We start from the raw sequence: 18,855 nt of genomic DNA, 5'->3' as shown, positions 1-18,855 counted from the left end.
TTCCTTTTTAGAGAACAAGAGGTCCCTGCGCGGTAACACTGCAACTTTATTATAAGCCCTGCGAAGGCAGGAGCGACTATATCCTCGCGCAAGGAATCTAGTCTGAAGTTTCTGTGCCTCTTCTTTAAAGAGACTGTCATTAGAACAGTTTCTGCGGAGGCGGAGATATTGGCCGTAGGGTATAGACCGTTTTAGGGCCACAGGGTGGAAGCTATCTGCGTGCAATACTGTGTTGCCGGCAGTGCTTTTTCGGTATAGAGAGGTGAAAATGGAATTATCTGGGGTGCGTCCTATAGTGACATCTAAGAACGTAATGCTCTGAGTGTCATATGTCACAGTAAACTTGAGGTTATATGTGTTTATATTCATGCAGGACATAAATTCCAACAGGGCAGCCTCCGATCCCTCCCAGATGACGAGGACGTCATCGATATACCGCCGCCACATAGCAATGTGGCGCGTGTATTCGAGGAGGCCCTCGTCATCCAGGAGGGACTTTTCCCACTCCCCCAGGTACAGGTTGGCGTAGGCCGGGGCACAACAAGTGCCCATGGCCACGCCCTGCACCTGGAGGTAGTGGGAGTCATTGAATAGGAAGAAGTTGTGATGTAGGATGTAATCAAGTCCGTCCACTATAAATTCGTTGACTTCGAATTTATATCTCCCACTTAGTTGGAGTAGATTTTGTATAGCCTTGATCCCCTTCTCATGTGGGATCGAGCTATACAATGCCTCCACATCAATTGCCACTAAGATGGAGTTAGCAGTTAAGGTATGGTTCTCAATGGTTTGTAGTAGATGCGTTGTATCCTTCACATATGAGGGCATACTCAAAACAAATGGCTGTAGAAATGAATCAATAACTTTACTGAGATTTTCAGTTATTCCCCCTTTCCCTGAAACGATCGGCCGGCCAGGAGGTCTTGTTTGGCATTTATGGATCTTTGGTAAACTATAAAAGGTGGCAGCCTTAGGGTATTTAATTCCAATAAAGGCATGTTGGTCCTTTGTGATGCCACCCTGAGCCAAGGCTGCATCTATTAACTTGTAGAATTTGTTGTAAAAAGTCTGTATTAATGTACTCGGGATAGTCCTATACCATTCTTTGTTATCTAGAATCTCTTGACACATGCGTACATAATTTGAGTTGTCCATAAGGACAACATTGCCCCCCTTGTCGGAGGGTTTTATTGTGATGTTAATGTTGTTTGTCAGCATGTGAAGAGCTTTTATTTCTTCTACATTTAGGTTGTTAGGGTGAGATTTCCTAGATGGCAATTTGCGGATATCCCTAGATACTTGTTTCACAAATGTATCGATATTTGAGTTTAGACTTAGAGGTGGAAATTTACCTGAGGGTTTTTTTACCATAGACCCAGGGGTGTTGGGGGGTTCATTCGTTGTATCCAATAGCATATCCAGATCTATCTGGTCTATGAAGTCCAGAGTATTGTTTTCCTCGTATAGAAGTGTCAGATCTCTCAAGGCCTTAAATTCTCTCATACTGAGTTTAGGGTACTCAATAGCATTGATATCAGTAGCATTCCTAGTGTGCAGGCTCTTTAGCAGCAGCCTGCGTGCAAAGAGTTGTATGTCTGTGATGGTCCCAAAGGGATCACAGTTTTCTTGTGGGCAAAATGTTAAACCACGCGCCAGAACCGCAGTTTCCACTGGTGATAGCGCGTAGGACGAAAGGTTGATCACACTGAAGGATTCGCTTGGATCCGTGTGACAAATGCATCCAAGTTTCCTACTCCCTTGTTTAGTCGGGGTGAGGGAAATCCCCGCTTCGGGTTTAAAGAGTTCTGACCAGTTTCCAAATCGGATACATGGTTTTCCCTATTCTTGCCACTGCTTGTCCCATTAGTATTGGTGACGTCAGCCTTCTGGCTAGCTTCCATAGATGATAGCATGATTTCCCTTCCTCTCTCATTACCTGTCCCATTGCTGCGGACGGGGTCGGCCATCTCATCAAAATATGTGTATGGGGGGTCTAGTGGTGCCAACACGGCATGTGATGTAGCTTGCAATTCCTTATATGTACTTGAACTTTCTGTTGGAATGTTGTCAGTGATACGTTTTTTGCTATTTCCTTCCGGGGAATCCTTATTGCTTCTATTTCTTTTAAATTTGCCCCGAGGTTTCTGCATAGATTTAGCTCCTTCATTGGAGTTGGGCATAGCTTTAAATTTAGTGGTATTTCTTGTAGCGGGATACACTTTCCCACTAGTATTATTATGAGCTGGTATATTCGTATTCCATTTGTATGCCCGTCCTTCTGAGAAGGCAAACTTGTCCCTCCAATATTTGGCCTCCTTCTTGCCCAAAATGCTCTTATTGTGGGAAGATAAATCAGCACGGAGTTTAGTCCGGGATTCCACAAATAGAGCATGAGAGGCAAACGGTTGTAAGGCCTTTTCCAGGATACAAATCTCCTTGTCTAGGAGTGCAATTTGCCTGGTATACTCTTTGGTGAGAATAACCATCATTTGCTGTGAGCAAGCATTCAAGTTTGCCTCCCATTCAGTTTTACATTCACTGCTAATTGAATCTACATTGGGAAAGATTTGGACCCGAAGGCCCAAAGGGTTAATTTTCTCCTTGTTGTATCTATCGAAAGATTTTATGTGCCAGAACAGTGCTGATTTTTTCTCAAGTAATTTCATCAATTTAAAAGTGAGAGTGGTAATCTCTGTGTCAGCTCGATCGTTCTTCTCAAACTCAGTTTCATACCCTAACATCAAAGTGTCCCATTCATGACCTTGAAACATATTCATATTCACTGTGGACATATTGTGTACATAAACAGAATATATATATATACACCTCAATCACATCAAAATACTACTAAGTCAAGCTCATGTTTAAACCCTTGAGTGTTCAATTGCGGGGGAGGGAAGATCAGGGAAAGAAAAAGGAGTATGAAAGAAGAGTGAATAAGAGAGAAAAAGAAATGGAGAAAAGAAAAGAAAAACGAGAGAAGAAAAAGGGTGTTTAACCACCTAGTTTGAATAGTATTGGAAGGAACACACTGCTGACAAGAGCAAAAAGGGTGCTGCTCACCCCTATAAATCAGAAAATCAAAACGAATTCCCCCACCAACGGGGTTTTTAGGCAGCAATAAACAATAAGCATAGCATACTATATAAAAAAGATTACTTTATTGTGTGGTAAAAACATGAGCTTCACCCAGGCATTTAAAATAAAAAGATATAACTGGAACCAAGCTTGTACATACAAAAATTACAATGACAATTGGGCATACACTAGGCAGACCTAACTATAAATATACTGTATAAGATTAGTAACAGCAAAAATAAATTTATAGTTCTAACGCGTTTCAACCACTAGGGTCTTCTTCAGAGATAGTCTGTTGATAGAGAGACAAGATACAACTTAATAAATCTATCAAATAGGATTAGTATTAAACATATTCCAGATTTGTTAGTGTAATTACCCAGTATGGTATTGCCGAGAGGTTCATACAGATTATAGTGCTTAATGGTGGAGTTTACCCAGGTTCATGCTTAGGCGTCCTTCACAAGTTACAAAAGATATATGGTCCATGCATCTCGCCACAGAATCCAGCAGTGGAGTGAGGGTCGGAAGCCCAGAGGCGCGGCTCACGAGCGGTCACACGACAAAACCCTATGCCCCACAAAGATTGTAGGGAATAGGTGCAAGCGTAGGCAGCCTGCCTGTATGGTAAGTCACGCCTGTGATGAAAATCCCAACATGATCGCAATTAGACATATATATTTTTATATTTGTTTTTTATATTCTATATTATATATATATAGACCCACATATGGGGTATGGAGATATCTTATATATGATTTGTGTGCATATAAAGGGAATGTCCCCAGATATCTATATTCAAAAAAAAAAAAAAAAAAAAAAAAAAAAAAAAAAAAAAAAAGGGGGGGGGGGGGGGGGGGGAAAGGGGAGGGAAGGGGGGGAAAGAAAAACAAAACTCAAAAGCCAAACACGTATTAAAAAGAAACAACAAACGTGGTTAAAATCGGAAGAAAACAAACGTGAGAAGACATGTGGTAGGAATAGTGTGTGGGATGACAACCCGATATTGGGTGACTGGAGTGAATGAGTGAGTGAATGATGTGCAAGTGAAGTGAATAATGAGGTGAAAGGTGTGGGTGTAGGTGTTATGAAAAGAATTAAAGGGATAACATATTATGAAATCAGAGTGACAATGGGAAAAGTGCATAGGGGTGCTAGTGACGGATAAAGGTAAAAATGAAAATGCATGAAAATGCTAATGTTGAAGTAGTGAGAGGTGACAAAAAAAAAAAAAAAACCATTCAGATGTGATAAACCATGTTTATACTGAAAGTAATAACAGTTACCTGGGTAGCTGGGCTGGACAAAAGATTCCCAAAATGGAAAAGGGGAGGCAGTAGCTGGGAAACTATCCCGGGAAGAGTGCCAGATACGGTCAATTACTCCTAGTCCATAGGGGCACCCCCATCTAAGAATGAATAGAATGATAAAGCGGGCTAGCTGTTAGAAAAGCTAGTTTTTCAGAAGTTTATTTAAGTAAAATGGGGGCATGTCAGCCAGGTTAGCAAATAGTCAAACTTACCAACCAGGGATTCAAAGATACGAGAGTCCTTGTTTGTGTACAGGAGCTGGTGTTTGCTACCAAGTATACTGTGTTATATAGAGCCCCGGGATTGCATCACAGGCATGGCCGCCCACCCATTGGCTGGTACCGCCTATTATTGCTTGGCCGCCTAAACAGGTCGACCTCGTGTGAACGCCCCGGCGTCCCGGAAGGTCGTAAAGCGACCCCGAAACGACGTCACTTCCGACGCAAATGCACGACGTGATTGCGTCACGTCCGTCCGTACGAAGGGTCAGACGAACGTGAGGCACGTCCTACGCGCTATCACCAGTGGAACTGCGGTTCTGGCGCGTGGTTTAACATTTTGCCCACAAGAAACTGTGATCCCTTTGGGACCATCACAGACATACAACTCTTTGCACGCAGGCTGCTGCTAAAGAGCCTGCACACTAGGAATGCTACTGATATCAATGCTATTGAGTACCCTAAACTCAGTATGAGAGAATTTAAGGCCTTGAGAGATCTGACACTTCTATACGAGGAAAACAATACTCTGGACTTCATAGACCAGATAGATCTGGATATGCTATTGGATACAACGAATGAACCCCCCAACACCCCTGGGTCTATGGTAAAAAAACCCTCAGGTAAATTTCCACCTCTAAGTCTAAACTCAAATATCGATACATTTGTGAAACAAGTATCTAGGGATATCCGCAAATTGCCATCTAGGAAATCTCACCCTAACAACCTAAATGTAGAAGAAATAAAAGCTCTTCACATGCTGACAAACAACATTAACATCACAATAAACCCTCCGACAAGGGGGCAATGTTGTCCTTATGGACAACTCAAATTATGTACGCATGTGTCAAGAGATTCTAGATAACAAAGAATGGTATAGGACTATCCCGAGTACATTAATACAGACTTTTTACAACAAATTCTACAAGTTAATAGATGCAGCCTTGGCTCAGGGTGGCATCACAAAGGACCAACATGCCTTTATTGGAATTAAATACCCTAAGGCTGCCACCTTTTATAGTTTACCAAAGATCCATAAATGCCAAACAAGACCATCCTGGCCGGCCGATCGTTTCAGGGGAAAGGGGGAATAACTGAAAATCTCAGTAAAGTTATTGATTCATTTCTACAGCCATTTGTTTTGAGTATGCCCTCATATGTGAAGGATACAACGCATCTACTACAAACCATTGAGAACCATACCTTAACTGCTAACTCCATCTTAGTGGCAATTGATGTGGAGGCATTGTATAGCTCGATCCCACATGAGAAGGGGATCAAGGCTATACAAAATCTACTCCAACTAAGTGGGAGATATAAATTCGAAGTCAACGAATTTATAGTGGACGGACTTGATTACATCCTACATCACAACTTCTTCCTATTCAATGACTCCCACTACCTCCAGGTGCAGGGCGTGGCCATGGGCACTTGTTGTGCCCCGGCCTCGCCAACCTGTACCTGGGGGAGTGGGAAAAGTCCCTCCTGGATGACGAGGGCCTCCTCGAATACACGCGCCACATTGCTATGTGGCGGCGGTATATCGATGACGTCCTCGTCATCTGGGAGGGATCGGAGGCTGGCCCTGGTGGAATTTATGTCCTGCATGAATATAAACACATATAACCTCAAGTTACTGTGACATATGACACTCAGAGCATTACGTTCTTAGATGTCACTATAGGACGCACCCCAGATAATTCCATTTTCACCTCTCTATACCGAAAAAGCACTGCCGGCAACACAGTATTGCACGCAGATAGCTTCCACCCTGTGGCCCTAAAACGGTCTATTACCCTACGGCCAATATCTCCGCCTCTGCAGAACTGTTCTAATGACAGTCCTCTTTAAAGAAGAGCACAGAAACTTCAGACTAGATTCCTTGCGCGAGGATTATAGTCGCTCCTGCCTTCGCAGTGCTTATAATAAAGTTGCAGTGTTACCGCGCAGGGACCTCTTGTTCTCTAAAAAGGAACGCAATGACCCTACAGCGGACCCACTGAGGATCATTATGCGCTTCAGCAAACAACACAATATTATTTTGGGTATTATCCAAAAATATTGGTCGATCTTAAAAGATGATCCTAAGATCGGCTGTCTGGTTCCAGCACGCCCCCTTATCTCTTTCAAAAGGGCCTCTTCACTATACGATAAACTGGTGCAGAGCGAATATAGGAATGAGAACAAAAGGTCCAAACACTGCTCAGTTTTCGGCTCCTTCCCTTGCAATCACTGCTCATGTTGGTAAATATATTAGACGCGACAAACCTTCCGTCTACCAAACGGTGCCAAACTTTCGACCTACACACTTCGTGAATTGTCAGACACGGGGTGTGGTTTACTTTTTAGAAATGCGAGTGTGGGGCGTACTACGTAGGCAAAACAAAACAGGAATTCCATCGCCGAATGTCTAAACATGTGTACAGCATGGAAATTGGCAACTATTACCTGCCGATTGGACGTCACGTTGTGCAAATACACAACTATAGAATGCCTAAGTTTACATTTACTGCCCTGGACCGTATACACATACCTGCTCGGGGGGCGACTGGAATAAGGACCCTATTACAACGGGAACAGAGGGGATACATAAATTGGATGCCACCTCTTTCCCAGGCCTGAACGAATCGGTCTCTTTTGCTCCCTTCCTAAAGGGGTTCTCCTCAGGGAGGACACAGTAGAAACCGGGTGTACCTGCCCCTTTTCTTTGTGAGCCCGTTCCTCCTTTATGTTTCCTCTTTTCTCCTCTTCTAACTCTTTAGTAAGTGTCTAGAACACCCCCTGACCATGCCCCTCTCATAAATTATTGATAATTTCTAATTATTATGACTACAACTAAACAGGTACCATGGTATAGTGTTCCGCAGCTGAACATCATATTCTTCTGTGATTCACTGTATAATTATGTTATCACTCTATTTTTGCTGTTTGTATTATTCTCTTAGCTATATATTTACTCTGTCTGTCCTTGAATAAAGACGTGCGTTTGCACGTCGGGACATGCATACTATATATGTATATGTATCTGAAAAAGATGTTATTTTATTCTTGTCTTTGGTTAAGAAAATGGCTTCTTTTAGCTATGGTGTGTTGGGATCGGTCGCCTGTCCTTCTCCCCCCCCCCCCCCCTTTTTTTTTTTTTTTTTTTTTTTTTTTTTCTTATTATTTTTTCTTTCTTCTTTTCTCTCTTCCCCGCTTTCTACCCACAACCTTCACCCCATCCCCGTTCTGGGGGCCAGGGGAGGTATTGGACAGTAGCGACATATCCCCACATTGACCTGACCCGGGTTCACGCTTGTCCCTCACTTTTATGGTCCCTCCGCACATTGTTTCCAATGCCCTTCCGCTTTTTATGTGGAGGAGGCGGTGTGTGGGGGTCTGTTTGCCTTTTTCGCGCGACTCCCCGACAAGGGTAGGAGGGACCCCTGTCTGTGCACATGCAGGGCTCTCTCCACAGATGTCTCCCTATATGACTGGTGCGGGCTGGTCCCGCCCAGCCATTGGAGACACGTATTTCCTTGTCGGTGGCGTCCCCGAACACTTCCGGACGTGCCTCACGTTCGTCTGGACCCTTCGTACGGACGGACGTGACGCAATCACGTCGTGCATTTGCGTCGGAAGTGACGTCGTTTCGGGGTCGCTTTACGACCTTCCGGGACGCCGGGGCGTTCACACGAGGTCGACCTGTTTAGCGGCCAAGCAATAATAGGCGGTACCAGCCAATGGGTGGGCGGCCATGCCTGTGATGCAATCCCGGGGCTCTATATACACAGTATACTGGTAGCAAACACCAGCTCCTGACACAAACAAGGACTCTGTTATCTTTGAATCCCTGGTTGGTAAGTTTGGACTATTTGCTAACCTGGCTGACATGCCCCCATTTTACTTAAATAAACTTCTGAAAACTAGCTTTTCTAACAGCTAGCCCGCTTTATCATTCTATTCATTTCTTAGATGGGGGTGCCCCTATGGACTAGGAGTAATTGACCGTATCTGGCACTCTTCCCGGGATAGTTTCCAGCTACTGCCTCCCCTTTTCCATTTTGGAATCTTTTGTCCAGCCCAGCTACCCAGGTAACTGTTATTACTTTCAGTATAAACATGGTTTATCACATCTGAATGGTTTTTTTTTTTTTTTTTTTTTTTTTTTTTTTTTTTTTGTCACCTCTCACTACTTCAACATTAGCATTTTCATGCATTTTCATTTTACCTTTATCCGTCACTAGCACCCTATGCACTTTTTCCCATTGTCACTCTGATTTCATAATATGTTATCCTTTATTCTTTTCATAACACCTACACCCACACCTTTCACCTCATTATTCACTCACTTGCACATCATTCACTCACTCATTCACTCCAGTCCCCCAATATCGGGTTGTCATCCCACACACTATTCCTACCACATGTCTTCTCACGTTTGTTTTCTTCCGATTTTAACCACGTTTGTTGTTTCTTTTTAATACGTGTTTGGCTTTTGAGTTTTGTTTTTCTTTCCCCCCTTCCCTCCCCTTTCCCCCCCCCCCCCCTTTTTTTTTTTTTTTTTTTTTTTTTTTTTGAATATAGATATCTGGGGACATTCCCTTTATATGCACACAAATCATATATAAGATATCTCCATACCCCATATGTGGGTCTATATATATATAATATAGAATATAAAAAACAAATATAAAAATATATATGTCTAATTGCGATCATGTTGGGATTTTCATCACAGGCGTGACTTACCATACAGGCAGGCTGCCTACGCTTGCACCTATTCCCTACAATCTTTGTGGGGCATAGGGTTTTGTCGTGTGACCGCTCGTGAGCCGCGCCTCTGGGCTTCCGACCCTCACTCCACTGCTGGATTCTGTGGCGAGATGCATGGACCATATATCTTTTGTAACTTGTGAAGGACGCCTAAGCATGAACCTGGGTAAACTCCACCATTAAGCACTATAATCTGTATGAACCTCTCGGCAATACCATACTGGGTAATTACACTAACAAATCTGGAATATGTTTAATACTAATCCTATTTGATAGATTTATTAAGTTGTATCTTGTCTCTCTATCAACAGACTATCTCTGAAGAAGACCCTAGTGGTTGAAACGCGTTAGAACTATAAATTTATTTTTGCTGTTACTAATCTTATACAGTATATTTATAGTTAGGTCTGCCTAGTGTATGCCCAATTGTCATTGTAATTTTTGTATGTACAAGCTTGGTTCCAGTTATATCTTTTTATTTTAAATGCCTGGGTGAAGCTCATGTTTTTACCACACAATAAAGTAATCTTTTTTATATAGTATGCTATGCTTATTGTTTATTGCTGCCTAAAAACCCCGTTGGTGGGGGAATTCGTTTTGATTTGCTGTTTGAATGAGGCCAAAGTGTTTCATCAGTTCTGGTATACCATTCTGTGGAAAATATATAATCCTGGCATACTGGTTACCTTTTCAGAAGATGTTAAAAAATGTGCATTTAGACCCCTTTCACACTGGGGCGTTTTTCAGGCGTTTTTCAGGTGCTTTAGCGTTATAAAAATCGACTGTAAAGCGCTTGAAAGAAGCCTCATCTGCAGTCCCAATGTGAAAGCCCAAGTGCTTTAAGAGCCTTTTCACAATGTCAGCGCCCAAAAAATGCTCGTAAAGTGCCACTTAAACTAGCATCGCTTTACCAGTGTTTTTCAAGCGTTATTGGGGCACTTTTAACTTTTGCTAGTGGCCAAATAAAGGGTTAAAAGCGCCCACAAAACGCTGCTGCCAATATCGCTTTTCAGGCGTTTTACAGGCGCTTCCCATTGATTTCAATGGGAAGGGGCGCTTTAGGAGTGGTGTATTCACCGCTCCAAAAGTGCTGCAAAGAAGCTGCATGCAGGACTTTTTTTTTTAATGCCCTGCCAGCGCAGCGCCTCAGTGTGAAAGCACTAGGGCTTTTACATTGGGATTGCAGTTGCGGCTTCTTTCAGGCGCTTTTTTTAAAGCTAAAGCGCCTGAAAAACGCCCCAGTGTGAAAGGGATCTCAGTGTGAAAGCACTCGGGCTTTTACATTGGGATTGCAGTTGCGGCTTCTTTCAAGCACTTTACAGACGCTTTTTTTAACGCTAACCGGCCTGAAAAACGCCTAAAAAACACCCCAGTGTGAAGGGGTCTAACAATTTTTGGGGGTTTTGGACATATGTTAAAATGCTCATTTTAGGCCTGAAGATTAGTTAACTCCTGAAACATTATTTATTTTCTGAAAGCAAAGACAGACCCTGAAGAAGAAATGGTGGCAGTTTCAATTTTTGTATGTGACATATGTTAGCACACATGTTTTCAAATGCTAATTTTCTGTCCAAAACACACTGAAATGAATTTTAGAGCTCATGAACACAATTGGGTTGATTTACTAAAAATGGGGAGTGCAAAATCTAGTGCATCTCTGCATAGAAAACAATCAGCGTCCAGACATTTTTGTCAAAGCTTAATTGAACAAGCTGAAGTTAGAATCTGATTGGCTACCATGCACCAGATTTTGCACTTTCGAGTTTTAGCAAATCAAACCTAATACATTAGGCAGCCATACATGCGTCGAATTTCAATTTTCTTTCGAAAATCTTATCCTAATAATTTTCGTTCGTATTTCACACCATTAGTGGGCTGCAGCAACAGCCAATTTTCATTCAGCAATGAAATTTGAGTAATTGGACATGTTGGAATTTTTTTTTAAAACTAACGATTTTAATCAATGATGAGAGAAATTGTGCGAGAAAAAAAAATCGAAAAAGAAATGCGCATGTGCAAGAAAAGAAAATTCACAGAAAGAAAAGAAGATTCCCAGGCACGAAAATTATTTTCTTTAGCACCTTGAGGTGAAATTGAAGGCTTGGTTGGCCGAATTCGAATCAATGGTGGCACCAAAAACAAAACAACTTTCTGATTTCAAAAGAAAATTCTTTCACATTCGACCATGTATGGTCAGCCTTACTCAACTTTTTGGTAAAATATAGAGAAGAGTTTGTGAAGAGTAAATATATACCAAACATGTCAAGCCTTAAAACTGCATGCCTATCAAACTTCAACAAAGTTTGGTACCCCAAATTGTCCATATGCGGTGGTTTAAAAGCCTTTATAGGTTATCAGTTTAAAGTTATCCATGAATTATGACCCTGGAAATACTGCTCTCTTTCCAACCTTGTGTGGCTCAATCATTGTTTTTGTACGTAGGTGTACTGACTGCCTACATTTATGTTTGTTCATGTCACTAACTTTTTTTTGTGTGTTGTCTTATTTTATAGTTTTTTTTTAACTTACTTTAAAACTACCACCCTTCTATGTGATAGCAAACTTTAATAGCAGGTTCTCTTTATTGGGACATAAAAGAAATAGGGGGGGGGGTCCATCATCAATGGAACAGGAAGGCCCAAACACCAATATAAAAGAAGCTACATTTATTCCTCTCTCTCCTAAAAATGTCTTTCCTGACAGGCTCCTTGGCAGCATACGTGTGGGTTAGCCCCGTCTCCATAATTACCCTATAGGACACTTCTCCCATAAATCTTTGCTCTGGGCTACCAGCCGTGTTCCTTTTTTGTTCTCCTTCGCAGGACCAAGTCGTTGTTTCTCCTACCTGAAGACGACTCTCCTGCAGTCAGGATCGGCCGAGCGACACAGAGTCATTTCCTCTGATAAGCCTTAACTGTTAAGCAGGGTATGGAGTGTATGAGCAGAGTAGCACAAGAAGAGCTGGAAGCCTGGCCAATTTCTGGCAAGCGTGCATGGGTCAGATTGCCTAGCTGTCAGCAGGCGTCCATTATCTGCCACAAAATTCCGGTGTGTGTGTGTATATATGGGTGTTCCTCTCGGCCCAGGAGATCGCGCGGTGGAGTGGTGAGCTAATATAACACTTCTATGGCAGCAGTGTTTTTTCCTTGTGCATGGCGGCTGGTTCCTCCTGCATTCCAGCTGCCACTCTCTTTCCCCTTCCAACATACGATCTGCACATGCGTGGACCCGGAACGAAAACGAGGCCTGGCTTTGCGCATGCACAGAAGAGTTTCGTACCTGGCGTCGGCAGTCAGTTCACATGGCGCCACTTTTAAAATTCCGGGGAAGCCTGCAGAGCCTCGAGAGTGATCGTGGGTGTATACGGTGACTTCCTCAGTAAAGACAACCCCCTCATCCCGCCCCAGCAGGGAGATGGAAAAAAATCATGTTGGGAGTCTAGGGCCTGGGTTCCTGCCAGCAAGTCCCTCTGTGACCACTGTTTTTCTAAAGCAGCGGATGAGAGAGAGGGTGCAGACCAGCACCTTGCATCCTTAGTCAAACGGGTCATGAGAGAATCCCTGCAGGAGAGGGAGTCTCATCAGCCTTGCGACCTGGAGCCACTACGCTCTCCAACGAGAGAAGGGCAGGCCCCCAAAACATGGGAATCTTCCGTACCAAGCCACCCATCCGCTCCTCCCTCAGATAGTGAATCAGAAGTAGAGGATTCCAGAATGGGCTTTGAGTATGCCCTGGTTCCCTCTTTGGTGAAAGCAGTGAGGGAAGCCTTGAATTGGCAAGATCCTGTAACTTTTCCTCCAAAGCAGAGAAGATTCTTCAAGCAGCTTAGTAAGGAGCGCCAGTATTTCCCCTTTCTCACTGAAGTGGGCAACATCATCTCTGATGAGTGGGGCAAAATGGACAAGAAGAGTTCCATGCAATCTAAAATCCTTAAACTGTACCCTTTCAGGAAGGAAGGTTAAGCATCTCAAATCGGCCCCTTTGATGAATGCAGCACTGATGAGGTTGGTCAGATATGTGACCCTTCCTCTGGAAGACATGGTCTCCTGTAAAGGCATGGTCTGCAAGGTGGTCCTAGCATTAGCTGCAGGCATTGATGAAACTCTCAGAGGCATCTCCAGTGAGGTGGCCAGAAGATCACCTGTCCAAGAACTCAGACTGGCCTCCCGCTTTCTTGAGGAGGCTTCTATTGATGTTATCTGCCTTGTGGCTTGAGTTATGCTGTCGGCGGTTACAGCTCGACGTGCCTTGTGGCTCCGATCATGGTTGGCTGACCCAGCCTCTAAGCAGGTTTTGTGCTGAATCCCATTTGAGGGTACCTCCCTCTTCGGCAACATGCTAGAAAGCGCCATATCCCGGGCCATAGGTGGTAAATCGGGGCTGCTCCCTCAGGATCGGCACTTACAGGGCCAGAGACGCTCTTTTCCGAGAAGACAGAATACAGATTGCGCAAGAGTGGTGCGCAGTTACAGGCTTGGCCAGGAGTTTTCAAGATACTGGAAAGCTAGACAGTCTTCATTTAAGAAACCCACAAAGGATGGTTCTTCCGGCAACCGGGATTCTACTAAGTCTTTTTGAGATTGGGCCCACTCAGCCATGCCAGGGACGCCTTAATCCAGGACTTCTGGATTGTCAAAATGGTCTCCTCAGGTCACACCTTGGTCTTCAGCAGCCCCCCCCCCCCCCCCAGGCTCAGATTCATCCCCACGACTCTTCCATGTTCAGAAGAAAAAATGCAGATCCTATTTGCCTATGTAAGCTCTTTGTTGGATCAAGGCGCAGCCATTCCTGTTCGGGATGGCGAGGCAAGGGCTTGTATTCTCCTCTGTTCATGGTACAGAAAAAGAACGGCACAATCATAGATTTGACCCATCTCAACCACTTCATCTGAAAAGAAAAGTTCAAGATGGAGTCTTTACTTATAATCCAGCAGTTGGTTCAACCTGGAGACTGATTGTTGTCAATCAATCTGAAAGATGCCTACACCCACGTTTCAGTGGCAACAGACTTTCAACAATTTCTTTATTTTGCAGTAGGCAAAGAGCACTTACAATTTACTTGTCTCCCCTTCAGTCTAACAACATCACCTCATGTCTTCTCCAAGGTCTTCTTAGCTATTGTGGCTTTGCTCCGAGTAAAAGGGGTTCATCATAATCACTACCTAGATGACCTCCTTCTCCTAGCTCAATACAAAATTTAACTTTTCAAGCAGAGGAGCCTGGTCACCTCCACCCTTCAGAAGTTTGGCTGGCTTCTGAATATAGAGAAGAGCCACCTGGAACCCACACAGTCACTCGTGTTTCTCTGAGCTTAATTTAACAGGGTGGAGGGCTCTGTCTCGCTGCCCGAGGAGAAGATTGTTGTAGTCCGAGACAGAATGCGTTCAGCCCTCACTTCATCTCATCTGTCTGCCCTCCAGTGTCTGAAGGTGATTGGTACCATGGCAGCTACTTTTCTCATGGTGAAGTGGGCACAGTGGCACACACGGCCCTTCTAAAAATGGTTCCTCCAACAATGGAGGTCCGACAGCAAGAGCCAGGGGAAAAATCTTTGCATTTGCCACTCGATCATTCCCATCGAGTGGCTGAAGTAGCACAGGGCATATGGAACTTCCTTTCTCTCAGAATTGTGTCCAACATCCTGGAACTGCAGGCTGCCTTTCAGACGCTTCTAGTGTTCCATCATCTAACAAAGAACTCCTCGGACCAGTCGAGGTTCCACAAGACTTATGGCTTTCCTCCGGTGCCGGTGATACTCCTGTTTCTCCGGAGTCTCAGGAAAGAGAAGGTGGAAGTCATAGCGGTAATTCCTGGTTTCCTCTCTTGACATTCCTCAGTTATCGGGACTCAATTCCCCTGTCACTCAGGCCGGATCTACTATCTCAGGGCACAACTCTGCACCCCTGTCCTACTCACCTGCACCTCAGGGTTTGGTTCTTGAGAGGGGAAGGCTCGAGGCTCTAGGTTGTCCAGAAGAAACCATTCCAACCCTCCTTAATGCCAGAAGGAAAAGCACCAACAGGGTCTATGAACTATATGGACCAGGTTCATGGACCACGTGTCTTCCAGGCCTAACCCTTGTAACGCTCCGACAGTCCAGGACGTTCTTAGCTTCCTACAATCAGGTCTAGACATGTCCCTAGCAGTGAGCTCACTTTGAGTACAAGTATCTACCATCTTAGCATTCATGGGAGTTTCATGGTCTAATCACTCCCTTTTTTGCAAGTTCTTTAAAGGTGCTATCAGGCTTAGGCCTCAGAGGAAGCCAAGGTTTGGATCCCCCCCTTGTTCTGGATTTCCTTTCTAAGCTCAGATCAGATTCTGACAAACTTCTCTCAGTGAAAGATCTTACACTCAAGACCACCTTCCTGGTGGCTGTTACTTCAGCAAAAAAAAAGTGTCTGAAATCAGAAACCTGGGTTCAAAGGAGCCTTTTCTAACTTTTTTTCCAGACAGAGCAGTGTTAATTCCCATGCTGGGGTCAAACCCTAAAGTGACCAGAATTTTTCATGAAAATCAAGAAATTGTGCGACCCACCATTAGGTCAATGGAAATTCAAGATGTCCACCCCCTTGATGTGGGGCACACTCTTAAACAATACCTGGAAGTCACGGCTCCCTTTAGACAATCCGATTTTCTTTTCATCCTTCTCCATGGGGAAAACAAAGGAATGTGGGTTTCGGTTAGATCCATTGCTGCATGGATCGTACAGACCATTCAAAGGGCTTATAAAGCAAAGGGCTTGGCTCCTCCAGAAGCAGTGACAGCACACTCAACTTGGAGTATCTCAACCTCTTGGGCAGCTTCTCGATGTCGCTCCTGAAATAATCTGTAGAGCTTTCTGGTCTTCTATTAACACATATGTGACTCACTACTGTGTTGAATCAGCTGCCTTATCATCTGTTAATTTTGGTTTGTAAGTACTGTCAGTTGACGGTGTTAAATACATTTTGTTTTCTTTGCTCAGCATTTGCCCACCTGGGTGTGTGTGGCAAGTTATTTCCCACACATATGCTACCATGGAACAGAAATTTTTCTATCAAATACTTACCGTAATTTTCCTTTCCTGATAGGCTCCATGGCAGCAGGAGTCCCTTTCCAATGCTTGGAGTAGGCTTGTTACGGAAAACCCGGCTGGTAGCCCAGAGCAAAGATTTATGGGAGAAGTGTCCTATAGGGTAATTATGGAGGTGGTGCTAACCCACAGGTATGCTGCCATGGAGCCTATCAGGAAAGGAAAATTACGGTAAGTATTTGATAGGGAATTTTAAGTTTTTTGTCTGTCTCCACATCTGAGAGATTTACTATTACTTACTTGATGAAGCAAAATCTCCCCAGTAGAGACTATAAAAAAAAAGCCTTCTTACGCCACAAAATAAAACATGTTGACTGAAGTTGAGCTTTAATAGCAGGTGGGGAGACAATCATTAAAATGTCCTGAATGATATCACATTAATAAAGTGAAGGCCAAAATGTGTTACCCATCCTAACCATTCAAAAATGATTCATCAATGTCAACAATAAAATGATAAAAACAATAAAATAACATCTGAATGATTGCTGTAGATTACTTCAGTATACAAATCCTCATTGCTCTTTGAGACCAATAATAGTCATGTGAAGCTTACCTTTATCCTTTTCGGGGTCACCCCAGAATTTGCCAGCACTCAGCTGCCACTTGCCATAATCAGGTTTACTTTTGGATTCAACCCACCTGTTCTGCCACTCATCTGAAAAGAACACATAAATAGCATAAGTGAAGCTAAAGGGTTTAAACAGAGCCAACAAATGACAGTCTCGATGTGTGTGGTTCACCATCAAAATTTTAACGTGCTTGTCCAAAACAATTTTAATGATGACATAGATGAAAAATGTGTTTCCAAGGAAGGGGGCACCTTTATCAGGAGTATCGTTTAAGTTCAGGATACCTATCAGTATGCAGGCAGGTATGTTTTTCCAGATACATTCTAAAAATGTAAATGTTGCTGCCTTGTAACTTTAAAGGGTTACCAGTAGAACAAGGTTTCAATTTATTTTAGATCTGCTGGAGCAAATTATTTTATGGAGGGTTCTGGAGACAGTTTGAAGCCTGTTACTGATTGCTGAATGCCAAATAGCTACATGCAATATAGTTCTTGCCCATCACAGTCTCTCAAGTTAATGGATGATTAGTCTGAAGGCTGGCCGGAGGCCGGCCTGGATTTGTAGGAGGAGTTTGAGGGGTATATATCCCTCCTCCTTCCTACAGGTCCCTCGTCGGCTCGGCTCTGGTTCCTGTTCAGAACAGCTGACGCTCGTCACTTCCGGGTTGCGCTGACGTCATTTTCGCGCGCCATTTCGAACGGTGGGATCGCCGGAGTCCTCTTTCCCTAGGTCTCCTCGTGGTTTACAGGTGCAAGGTATCCCGGCGGTGAGGTAGGGGGGGGGGGGGCGCATGGTACGGCACAGGCGGGGGGGGTTTACAATTCTGTGTAAAACATTGTAGACATAGTTATATTAGTCATAGGCCGATGATGGGCTGGGGGAGGCACTTCTATGGTATAGATTGTAGCATCACACTTGGGTAGTATGGCACTTCTATGGTATACATTGTGTGCTGTTTAAAAAAAAAAAAAAAAAAAGTACTGCATGCTGTCCTTTTTCAGAGCACACCATCACGCTGTGCTGCTTTATAGGGAACAAGGTCAGGGGGGCTGATCAATGCAAATTTGCGGGGAGGTCCTCTTTGTTGGAAGGATTTCTCCCATTTCGTGGGTGTAGGCATTTCATTTCCTTGAGGGTATCGTTGTGATGTGGGCTCATGAGGGTGTATGTACATACCCGGGGGGGTATGCGGGGTGCCTGTCAGGGGACAGCGGCGGCAGCATTTATTCGCAGGGGGGCTGGCAGCCTTCTCACTTTTCATCTCAAAACCACAGCTGGGGGGGGGGGGGTTTGCATGTTTTCCAGAGGACATAAAAAAAAAAAAAAAGAGCGGCGGGTGGTTGTGAGGATGTTGCGCAGCATGCGGCCAAGTCGCTCATTGCGGCAGGTGCTAGTTCCCGAGGGTGGTCAGATGTAGAGTCTCGGTTTTGGTAAGGGTGGATGTGGGGTCCCCCAGGGTTTGTTCAGGGACCAATCCCATTCAGATTACTGCTTGTGTTATTCGCAGGCTAGGTGGGCAGGTGGTATGATCACGCAGACGTTCATGTGTTTCTGGTTTATGGGCCAGGGGAGGTTTTCTTGGGTGGGGGGGGGGGGTCTGTTACCAGCTGGACCAGAGCCTCGCTGGCTGTCATGGGTAGTATGGCCGTGCTCGTTTGAGTTTTTGGGCGTCTCATCTTTGGGGGTTACGACTGTTCTTTCATGTTTCACTTGTGTCTGTTATATTTTGTTACGTCCGGTGAGTTCATTTCAGGTGTTATCATTATTTCAGGTCTGGATTTTCTACTTATTACAAACAGGAAGGTGCGTGTTGTTTTGTTTTCCTCAGGTGCTAGGCAGTTATGGGTATAT

At 44.0% G+C, this 18,855-nt stretch overlaps 1 protein-coding gene across 4 annotated transcripts in view; it reads right to left on the bottom strand.

The window, feature by feature from the left end:
• Positions 1-18,855, bottom strand: part of LOC143926480 (calreticulin-like) — a 72,868-nt gene that overhangs the window by 35,653 nt on the left and 18,360 nt on the right. For all 4 annotated transcript variants that reach the window (XM_077450250.1, XM_077450251.1, XM_077450249.1 and 1 more), the window contains one exon: positions 16,989-17,090. In XM_077450250.1, coding sequence (XP_077306376.1) covers positions 16,989-17,090 — 102 coding nt within the window. The remainder of the gene's footprint in view (positions 1-16,988; positions 17,091-18,855) is intronic.

This window comes from Lithobates pipiens, unplaced genomic scaffold, assembly GCF_037356315.1.
Source record: "Lithobates pipiens isolate NorthernLeopardFrog02 unplaced genomic scaffold, aLitPip1_a1.2 Scaffold_23, whole genome shotgun sequence".
NCBI classification, from domain to species: Eukaryota; Metazoa; Chordata; class Amphibia; order Anura; family Ranidae; genus Lithobates; species Lithobates pipiens.
The sequence above is the reverse complement of the archived record's forward strand: the minus strand, read 5'-3'. Positions and strand labels throughout refer to the sequence as shown.